The 11,298-nt window shown below is 51.8% G+C and overlaps 1 protein-coding gene across 1 annotated transcript in view; it reads left to right on the top strand.

The window, feature by feature from the left end:
• Positions 1-266: 266 nt before the first annotated feature.
• TSPEAR (thrombospondin type laminin G domain and EAR repeats) overlaps positions 267-11,298 on the top strand; it is an 81,293-nt gene continuing 70,261 nt past the window's right edge. Inside the window, exon 1 of the mRNA XM_065411247.1 lies at positions 267-360. Coding sequence (XP_065267319.1) covers positions 267-360 — 94 coding nt within the window. The remainder of the gene's footprint in view (positions 361-11,298) is intronic.

Genomic DNA, 11,298 nt, shown 5'->3' with positions numbered 1-11,298 from the left:
CAGGCTGCGTGGCCAGCTCTCAGAGGAGCAGTTGAAGCTGTGAGGCTGCTACAGTGAGAGCCTTGGCAGAGTCCTGCTCCCGGCAGTGCCCTGGAGGGGTGGAGGGTGTCTGCATCCAGGATGAGGAGGTCTCCAGAAGTGGTTGTCATGTGAGCTGGCTATGAGAAATTGGAGCGGATTCCTGAGCAGAGTGCCACCTGCCTGGGGTCTGAAGACAGGAGGGCAGGAGTGTTCCTGTGCATGGAGCCGGTGAAGAAGGCCCCCCGATGTCTGCTTTGCTGGTGGTCTGGGCTGTGCTCCTGCCCTCAGGGTTCACCAGCTACCTGGCCAGTGGAGGGACGTCATGGCGACATTGCACAGGTAGGAGCAGCTTGTCATGGGGGTTAGTACAAGTTGTTTGATAAGCAATTATTAGCCATCTTGCTGGGGGGGGGAACGGGGTGTGGAGGAGCTTGCAACCCACCTTCCAACCTCTGCACTCAGCGCTGCCCTTCCAAATCTGGGAGATAATCACAAACGTGTCAAACATTCCTTCTCTGGAAGAGCCTCAGCTGCAGTCCAGGGACCCTGATGTGGAACTACACCCAGCATGACTCAGCCATTGACAATGTCCTCCGGCCCTCACCCTTCAGCGCTGACTCTGACATAGGGTCAAATGAAGCTGGCGGACATGCCAGATATTTTGGGTCTGCCATGAGAGCCCACGAGTCCTGTTTGCCCGGGAATGGCAAAGTGGCCTAATCCGCACTCAGAGGCACAGCTGGGTTTGTTTCCTTCTCCCTTGAGGATCTTGTGCTGCCCCTCTGGACAGTTTGCTTTGCTTTAGCTTGGCTTCCAGTCACAACGATCGGCAACCTCAATTCAATGGCACTTGGAGTTTTTGGTGAAAAAAAATCCCTATGCCGTAACCTATGGATGGAAATTTGTAAAAGCGGGCGGGGCATCTGACTGAGCCAGAATTAAGTGAACTGCTGGGTCTGCTTGTGGGCTTTTGGCTCTGCAATTTATTAAAGATGACCTGATTTCTCTGCTAACGAGCTGGCTTCGGCACCATGCCAAGTATTGTGATGAATAGCATGTGCCCTGCCATTCATCCAACGACCTCCACTAAAAATAAGGGAGGAAATCAGGCAGTCCGGGCCTGGAGTATTACAGCTGCCATTGGCAGGGGGCTGCAGAAGAGGTGGCCAATAGTTACATGGATTTAATCTGCCAGGATATACTGTTGTCTCCGTGGCCTGTATTGCTGTGGGGGGAATGTGCAAGGGTTGTAAGCATGGGACGGAGGCAACTGCCAGCCGCCTGGATTTGCTGGTGTAAAATGGGCGTGGAGCTATTGACGGTGACAAGGGCTTTGTTTGGGCCAGCTAGAGCCATTTCAGAACCCAGCCCAAATGTCCTCCATCCTGAACTGTTGTCATAGCAACCAATCTGGGTGCTCATCTGGCCCTCTGAGCATCGCCATCATTAATGGGACTTGATCCTTGCAGTCCCTGCCTCCCGGGGTGTTTGGTCCCCATTTAGTAGGCAGGGAACCACGACACAGGGCGGATGATATCACTTAGCAAGGTCACCCGGGAAGTCCATGGCTGAGGTGAGAATGAAAGCTGGGTCTCCCAAGGCCCTAGCCCTTCACCCATCTTTCCAGTAGGGGCTAGTTCCAATTTCTCCCATCAGCAAATTTCCCCAGGGACTCTGGAGTCCCATGCAGCAAGGTGACAGCTGACAAAGACAGAGTTCCTGGTAGGGCCGTGGTTGCTGGGAGTGGGCATGCTGGATGGGGGCATGGAAGGGGGGGAAGAGTGGGCAATATATAGCACATGGTAGAGGAGGAGGAGTGGCCTTTGTGGGGCTGCCACCTTGTTCTCCTGCCTCCAGTGGTGTCCTCTGCTTGTAGAAACCCATGAATACAGCGTGGCAGGGACAAGACTGGCTGCCCATGTGCGGGAGGAGAGCTGCAGGGGAATACAGCTGGGGGGGATCAGGACTCAGGCAGGTGGGGAGGAGTGTGTGGAGGGGTGTGCAGGGTGGGACGGGGACTCTGGCTGGATGCTGCTGGGGGGCAGAGGGACGGAGTGTGGGGAGGGGGATCTGAACCAGCACTGTGATGGAGCCAAGACGGGGCCTGTGGCTGGGAGCTGGGGAAAGGAAAGACTGCTGAGTGGAACGGGGACGCAGGGAGGCGAGTCGGTGATGGGGACTGGCCATGATGATGGAGGATGGGCAGTGGGGTGGGAGCAGGACTAGCAGTGCTTTGTGCTCTGGGTGGTCCCTAGCCCCCCTGGCAGGAGACCTGCCGTGGGGAGCCAGTGGGCAAAGGGAAGGCCGAGCATTTCTGCTGCACAGCAGCCACAGCTGATTAACTAGTGGGGCCGCTTAGCGATGTGTCCCCATGCAGCCAGGCCCCAGCAGTGCCCCTGCCCCTGAGCTGGGTGTGGGGCAGCAGGGCAGGTGCAGGTGATGATGTCTGCCTATCGCCATCCCACAGCCGGGGTCTGCCAGCAGCTCAGCCTGAAACCCCATCGCCTCCTTGCTTCACATGCATGCTGGGTTTACAGTGTTGGGTGCAGCCAGGCTGACATTGGGGTGCTGGGGATCTGGAGGGAGGGGCAGCAGCAGATTGTGTCTTGCTGCTACGTTAGGTGAGAGTAGCCCTGGCGGATGGTGGCTCTCACTCTTCGGACTCTGCACAGATCTGCAAGACACTGCTGGGCCCAAAAGTTTAGTGGCAACACCCTTGTAAACGCCACAGTGGATTCTGATCTGCTGTGCATTGTAGGTCCTGTATGAGGCAGGGCTTGAGCCATGTGCCCATGGCAGGCCCATGCCATTGAGCCCATATGCGCTGGATCAGGTTCACACACCGGGAAGAGGTTTGAATCCCTTTCTGGACAGGCTGTCCCTGGGATCCTTTGCCGTGGCACTGCTGGAGTTAGTCATCTCTGCAAGAGGAGAGTCAGGGCTCATGGTGAGCCCACAAGCCTGAGCCTGCTGCGTAATAACAGTGCAGAGCGTTTATCATCTTTAAGTACTTTGCAGGCACCGAACACCCCTCCCAACAGCCCCGGGAGGTACCTAAGTAGGTGCTATTATCCTCACTTCACAGCTGGGGAAACTGAGGCAGAGATTGAGTGTTTTGCCCAAGGTCACAGAGATGTCGGTGTCGGAGCCAGGGTTAGGCTCCATTCCTGCTGCTCAGGACCAGGCGCACACTCTTGCTTCATGATCATCTTGGAATTGGAGTCAGTTCTGTCCCTGCTGTTCTGGCAGCTAAAGCAAGGAGTGGCGGCTGCATTCACAGTGTGCTCTCTGAACGGATTCGTGACACGCTTAACGCAAGGTCTAAATGAAAACACTAAGAACGGACAGGTAAGGAAAGCAGCCCTCAATACCCAGGCCCTGCCCAGACAGCGCCAGTGTCCTTGCAGGGAATGGGTAACACGACCCAATTCATATTGCAATATTGCAGGGTGGATGTTTCTAATTGAAGAGATTGCCCCCAAAATGACAGCTGGGAGTGGGAGCAAAGAACAAAGTGGGGTAGGGGGTGGGGATAAAGGAGAGAGAACAGGGACAGAGTTGCAGCGGTGCTGGGGCAGGCTGGTAGCACTGCAATTCGGAGAGCATCTTCTGGTGAGCTTGCTGTGCCCCGGGTGCCGTTCTAGTGCTGCCCCTAGGATGTGGGGGGAGCTGCTGGGGGATCCCATTCACAGAACCTTCTCCACAGCTCTACTTCCGCATATGGGGCGGAGACCCCGAGGGGCGGGAGGAGCAGAGATGGGGAGGGGGCTGGGAGGAGACCATTTTTATGCCAATGTTACGTCACTCAGCTCTCAGGGGGTTTGATGGCCCATGGAGGCAGGTGTGCATCTCAACTGGGGGAGGAGGCCTAGCAGCCCAAGGCCACACCCACTCGCTGTAGCGCTGTGACCAGTGAGCAGAGAACTTCAACACAGGGTGGTATCCCCCGCCTGCAGGACCTGCTCTGCAGCTGGGCTGGGGCCCGTGCCTAGGCCAAGGGAAGGGCATGGGAGCTCTGAGGGGTGGCGCTCAGAGGAGTGAGCTGGAGTGACACCCGTGGGAGGCAAGGGACACTGCTTGGAGTGGCGGGAGCAGGGCAGGGAGCTGGCACCCCGAGGGCTGGGAGTGGTGCTGGCGGTGCCCTTCCTGGAGGCCGGTTCTTCACCCAGCTTCTGTTGCATCTTGCATTTTTGGTCTGAAATGCCCCGACTGGGGGAGGAGAGAGGAGGAACAGCGCATAAAGGGTGAATCAGAGCACAAAGGACATGGGGTTTCCTAGATATACCCCTAGAAACGCTTAGCCGGCTCTCTGCTTGGTCTGTCTCATGGTGGTTTGAGCTCCCGGTTGGGCAGCTCTGGAGCACTCAAGGCAGGCTGGGAACTGGGTTTCCTGGCCCATGAATGTTTCTGCGATTTCAGGTTTTCTTGTTCTTTGTCAGGACGGAAGCGCGAGCTGAGCCGAGCCAATAGTCCTGTGATTCAGGCACTCACCTGGGCTGTGTGGGACCCAGGTACAAGAGCCAGCGATCCCTGATTCAGACCAGGCCCTTGAACCTGGCTCCTCCATATCCCAGGTGCCTGCCCCAGCCCCCTGGATGCTGGCTGGTCTAGAGAAGGTGACTGTCTTTCTCTGGCCACAGATTCCTCCCTGGCCCTGAAGCAAATTTAGTCCAGACTGTCGCATTCCTGCCAAACAATTGTTCTGACAAACTGGCATTTGACAAGGAGATGTAGGAGTCGGGGGGAATGGGACTGCCTGGGCCAAAAGCCAGGGAAGGGATGGTGGGGGGAGGCTGAGATTGGATGAGGAGACCAAGGAGGGAGTCTGGGTCTGGGAGCCAGTGGTGGGGGAGGGGAAAGACTGATTGAGCCAAGAGTTGTGAGCGGGGAACTGGGACCAGCTGGGCAAGGGGAATGGGATTGGGAAGTGAAGCCTGAGAGTGGAGACTGGTCCTGGGTAGGCAAGGATAATGGGACTGAAAGAAGGAGCCAGTGGTGGGGAAGAGCCAGGATTGGGACAGGGACAGATTGGAGGTGACAGGGCAGAAGGGGAAAATGGGCAGAAGAGCACACTCCTCTCCGGAGCATGAAATGGAACCTCAGATGCCTATGAACTGGGATTGGCTGTGAAACCTACTGGCATCCAGATGGCAAAGTGCGTGTCTTGCCCCCTTTTATGCTGGTCCACACAGAGGATAACAACCTACTACTTCTCTCAGGTACTCTGTTAGCTCAAGCGGCAGAGCTCTGTGCCGTGGATCTAACGGTTCCAACCCTGCTGATTAATCACTATGATGCCACAAGATGGAATTTCTGTTTTTCAGTTTGCTTTGTTAAAAATCTAGGAAATTACCCACAAAACAACTATGTTAAAAGCACCTGATTAAGGTAGCTAGGGTCAACTTTAAGTTTGCCTTTGCAAACTTAATTTGGCCCTCTGGGGTATATGCATTATGAGACAGTTTTAAATTACATGATCACCTCCTATTTTTTCCACAGGACCCCTACCTCATTCAGGGCACAGGATAGAGTTGCTCTGGGGATAAGTCATGGCGGTGTAGTGAATGAAGCTTTTGTCTGTAGGCCCTGTCTCATTTGTTGCAGAGACTGAAAGGTGATTAGTGAACGAGGCAGGGGTTTGCAGGTAGAGAAAAGGAGGATCTCAAGTTCAGGCAGTTGAATGCTGCCCTGGAGAACTGGATTCTGTGCCTGCCTCTGCCACAGAATTCCTAGGTGTCTCAAATTGAGCCCCCCAAATTAGTGGAAACTTTTGACCTTAATCACTTTGTGCCTCAGTTTCTCAGCTGTAAACTGGGGATAATGCCACCCCCATCATTTCACAGGGCTGTTGTTATAATAAGCTATGAAGCACTTGGATACTATAGTGATGAGGGCCATAGAAAAGACCATGAGGAGATTAATAATTCTGCCTTTAGAAAATGGTTTGAATAGTTTGCAATAAATAAGTTCTGGGGTCACACCCTGAACAACGAGGAGAATACAAATATTGAATGGCTGCTCATTAAGTGAGCACCATCCATCCTGTGCACTGAATGAGGCAGGTGTCCTGTGGAAAAAAAGACTATGTGATTATGTCATTAAAGACCATATCATAATGCACACACACAAGGGGGCCACATTCAGGTTGCACGGACAACATTAATTATGGCATTTCCTATCTGTTGACTTCACAACCTTACTAATGTTCTTTTCATGCAATTATTTTGTGTGTAAAATATTTAATATTATAAAAATGAAACCTTTCAATAAGGTCATTTTAATCTTTCCCAATCAAAATGTTTTGGAATTTCCATTCTAGGAAATTTTCCAAATTTCAACTTTTCCTCCCGATTTGGACCAAAAACCAATTTGGAAAGTTTTGAATTTCCCCGGGACGGAAATTCTGTTTTCTGGGCAGCTGTAACACTTTGATTGTCCGTACCCTAAAGAGCTGACAATCTCGCTGTTACATGTTTGTGCTGTGCCTAGCACAATGAGGCCCTGAGCCAGGACTGAGGCCACGAGAGGTCATTGTAATACAAATAAGACAGCCTCTTTCAGTGACTTGTAGTTCTATTCTACTCACAAAAATGACCATGGCTGTATGCAGTGTAGGGGTAGCTGTGTCAGTCCTATGATCATAGAGACAAGGTGGGTGAAGTCATATCTTTTATTGGACCAACTTCTGCTGATGAGAGAGACAAAAATGTCCAGTAAAAGACATTACTTCACCCACCTTGTCTCACAAAAATGACCAGACTGGTTTGAGTGCAGGCAATATTTGCTGTCTGCATTGGCAAGCACGGCTCTAAATACAATAACACATTCAGCCAATCCCTTATGCACTGAAATGCACCTATTTTCTTGTAAGAGCATTCAGACTTTTTTTTCTTATCTGTGCAATGCTTCCACCCTGGGGAGAATAGTGTTTCTTTTTGCCAAAGGTAAAAGGTAGCTCCCCAGATTTCAAGACATGAAAGCAGCCAGATTTCAAGAGCTTTACACTGACAAACTGCTCTAAACCACAGCAGCTGCTGCTCTAATCATTAATGAGGTTTTGTGTAATCACCAGCTGTGTTTTAATAATTAACAGTGCCTGTAATGTGGGAGCTGAACCAAAACACAAATCCTTGTCTTTGGTTTTAATTGAAGATCAACTTGAAGGGATGGTGGCTCTCCATCATATTAAAATCTGACTGCAAGCTATGGAAAGCTTGGGTGCAAGAACAGCTCCCATTAATACAACTTATGAAACTCCTCATTCCAGATGCATAGCCCTGTAGGAAATGAACTTCGGATGATTCATCTGCACAAGGCAGCTGTGATTAGGGAAAGAATCCATGAGCTGCTACCAGCTGATGGCTCTGTAAATCCATACAGAGCTGGGAACCCAGTCCTAGGCCTCTGGTTCTTCAGAAGTACAGATGTCTCCCACGTGAACCAAAGAAGATCACCCTCTGCTGAGAGTTGGCTGGCCACAGGAGAACATCACAGCCCAGGCCCACCGCTGGCCAATGGGAGCTGCGGAGTTGATGCTCAGGGTGGGGGCAGCGCGCAGAGACCCCGTCCCCAGGGACTGCAGGGACGTGCCAGCCACTTCCGGAAGCAGCACAGAGCAAGGGCAGGTAGGAAACCTGCCTTTGCCCTGCTGTGCTGCTGGCGGTGGCTGGGGGCCCCCTGGGCCCTTTTAAATTGCCTGGGCAATTGTCCCCTTTCTCCCCCCCCCCACCTCGTCAGCGGGCCTGTCACAGCCTCAGACACATACAAAGTTGGTGCATGCATTTGGCTGGGATCTTCTGTATTGGCCTAGCTTTGGTCCTATTGAAGTCAGTGGGCATTTTACTATTGACTTCAACAGGAGTTAAGTTAGGTCAGTGGTTCTCAAACTGTGGGTTGGGACCCCAAAGTGGGTTGCGACCCCATTTTAATGGGGTTGTCAGGGCTGACTTAGCCTGAGCCCCACTGTCTGGGGCCGAAGCCTGAGGGCTTTGGTTTCCCCTCCACCCTCACACCCCCGGGCAGCAGGGCTTTGGCCCCCCACCTGGGGTGGCAGTAATCAGGCAGGCTCAGGCCTCGGTCCCCCCTCCTGGGGTTGTGTAGAAGGGGGTTGCGGCGCAATGAAGTTTGAGAACCCCTGAGTTAGGTCATTGCTGAGCCCACCCTACTGTTAGGTCAGACTGTGCAGCGAAGTCAAAGCTGCCTCACTGCTAATGCAGCAAGCAGTGAAACGCTTTGGGCAACAAGCAGCAAAACATGAGATGCCATTGCAGGCTGGATTGCCAGTTATTAGATCCAAGCAAAGCATCCCTCCAGGATCTTGGCATTGGCCAAGGCTGAGCTGATAGGCTCCCGTTGCCAAGGCTCAGGAAAGATGTGGCACTGCCCCACCCACCCATCCTTGTGGTGCTGGGCTCTGGAATGATACTCTGCAGGCTCGCACTGGTGTGGCTCCTAATCTGTTGTTCTAACACCTCCATTTTCTGCTCAGCTCATTTCTTGCCTGCAGAGGGGGTGGGGTGGCCAGGTGCCCAGTTTTCGACTGGAAAGTCTGGTTGAAAAGGGGACCTGACAGTGTCCAGTTAGATCTACTGACCGGACACCCACAGTCCAGTTACTGTGGGTGGGGGAGGCGGTGAGGTGCTGGGTCATCATCCACGCCAGCCCCTACTCAGCTGGGGACACTTCCTACCTGTGTTGGGTGGCTGCAGCTGCCAGCCCCGGCTCCACAGGCAAGTTCCTCCCCACCTGTGTAGGTGGGGGGGAAGTGGGGCAAGAGCAATGAGTGATGGGAAAGAAGAGTGAATGGGGGTGGGGCCTTGGGGGCAGGGGCTGAGCCTCAGGGGAAGAGGTGGGGCAGGGTCTTGGGGGGAAGAGGCAGGGCAGGGAAGGTTCCGGCACTCCTGCTGGAGAGTCTAGTTTTTAAATATTACAAACTTGGCAACCCTACTGCAGAATCATTTCACATGGCACCTCTTTTCTACTTGTTCTGCAAAGCTCCATGGGTTCCCCAAGGAAACAGAGCAAATCCAAATCTGTTGTAAGAGGCTACAGATCCTGCTGAAGTCTCTGGGTCGTGTTCAGTAGTGGTGTAAGCTACCCATCAGCTGTGCATGGGTCACAAAATGCTACCCCCCGGGTGGTAGAGAATTCTGATTGAATAGTGTTTTACTTGTCCGAGTCTCAATGACTAAACAAGCTGCAAGGCAGTTGGAGATCCAGCCCTTAGCACCGATTCATAGTTACACAGATGTTAAGGTCAGAAGGGACCATCAGATCATCTAGTCTGACTGCCTGTGTAACACAGGCCAGAGAGCATCACCCAGTGATTACTGCATGGAGCCCATAATGTTGGTTGAGCTGGAGTGTATTTCTGAGGGTGCGACTGCAGCAGGCATAGACAGCTAGCTGACTCAGGGCCTGGAGCAGTGGAGAACAGGCTTCAGTACAGGCTAACCACCAAGTAATTAGCCAGGGGTCTGAGCAGGTTCATACAGCCCACACTGAAGAGTGCTCTCTGCACTGCTAGCCGTATGTGAGCTAGCTCAGGTAGATCTACTCCAGCTGCATACCGCGTGACTGCAACACAGGCCTACCCATAGAGAGACAGCCATTGTTCTCTGGAAGAAAAGTGTACCTAACTGTGTGACCCTCCCAGACCAGAGGCTGTGGGGAAGGGCTGGAATTTGATGGTAGCTAGGTAGAGCTGAGTAAATTCAGGGAGTGGACGGGGAGAGACTTTCCCACAATCATTGATTTGAATTCAAACACAAATTCAATTTCAGCCTTGTTCATGACCCTTCGCAGCTGGCTTGCCATGAACATTTAAGCAGCCAAGGCTTAGCATAAATAGCAGCTAAAAGCAAATGTTAAGCGTGAATGCACGCATTTTGGCTAAAAGGGAATTTTGAATTGTAATTTGTTTGAATTGTACATTTGGTGTCTCATTACATAAATTAGGGGGCAGAAATAATAGCCTGTGACTTACGATATTAACCATCGTGGAGCCATATTCCAAGTTCAAATGCAGATTATTTCCAACCAAGTGTTCATGAGCTCTTCATATAAGGAAAATAGCCAGGAAGAAATGAGCAAGGAGTTTGGTGTAATGCATGCAGTCAAAAACCCTGTGATTTGTTTGCTAACCTTTTACCAGCAGAAGAAGAGGTGAAATTCAACAAATAATGTGTTCACTCATAACCCAACTAAATATTGGGTGCTCCACTAGGAACCTGGGAACTTCTCTGTTTAATTGGATTATGGAAAGCAGGACAAATTTGTATGAAAAATGTGAATTTCATTCCCTAAAATGTAACCAGTTCAAAGGGAGGCTACAGCACAGAGCCGACAAACCCCAAAGCAACAAGAATGGCTGCGTCCCAGAATGGTGAAAAATTGAACCTGGAATGGTAACCAGGGTCATCTCCTTGGTGTCACAGAGTGCTGCCAGCCAGCCAGCCCAGCTGCTCCACAGAAGAGGTTTAGGTTTCCCCAGTGCCTGGGGAGTTTTATTTCACTCTGATCTCATGGTGCTGGCCCACTGGAAATGCATGGAGACTCACACGGAGTAGCGTCATACTCAACTGCGTTTAGTGAGCCTGCTCTCTGAGCAAGGTGCTACTCCCCGGGAGTAAGGGGATCAGAATCTGCCCCATTGCGGGTAGAAAATATTCACTTGCTACAGACACCTGGAGAATCTCACATTGAATTCTGGGAGTTTCCGAAGCAGGTACTAGTAAGCTCTTTGGGGCGGGACGGTCTCTTTGTTCTGAGTTTGTACAGTGCCTAGCACAACAGGGTCCTTGGCCATGATGCGGGCTCCATGGCATTACAGTAATACAAATAATAATAATAATATCTTCTCCTACAAGCAGGAGCCAGTAGATACCAAAGCCAGGCAAGTAAGCTGTCTAGCACAGTTCTGCTGAAAGGTATCTTCACCTTAAAAGCATCGGTGTAGCTGAGGGTGGGAGGAACATCAATGCACCAGATTCTGTGCAACGAACAGATCTTTACTCAAGTGCACAACCAGTGCAAACACTCTGGACTGATCTGCCTTTGTTATACAAAGAACGTTGTCAGGGATGCCGACAGCAATTAAGAAAAATTGGACCGATGTGATGCTGATGCCGGTTAATAGGTGAAGCCCCCGGGCAAAGTTTGCTCCTTCGCAGTTGCTCCACAGCACAATATTTGTGAAGAGATCAGACGGCGGGTGCTCTTAACTGGCTACAATTCAGCATTGCTGGCATGGGTTTGAAGCGCTGCAGACAGGTTGTG

This window comes from Emys orbicularis, chromosome 9 (genome assembly GCF_028017835.1).
Source record: "Emys orbicularis isolate rEmyOrb1 chromosome 9, rEmyOrb1.hap1, whole genome shotgun sequence".
NCBI lineage: Eukaryota > Metazoa > Chordata > Testudines > Emydidae > Emys > Emys orbicularis.
The sequence above is the reverse complement of the archived record's forward strand: the minus strand, read 5'-3'. Positions and strand labels throughout refer to the sequence as shown.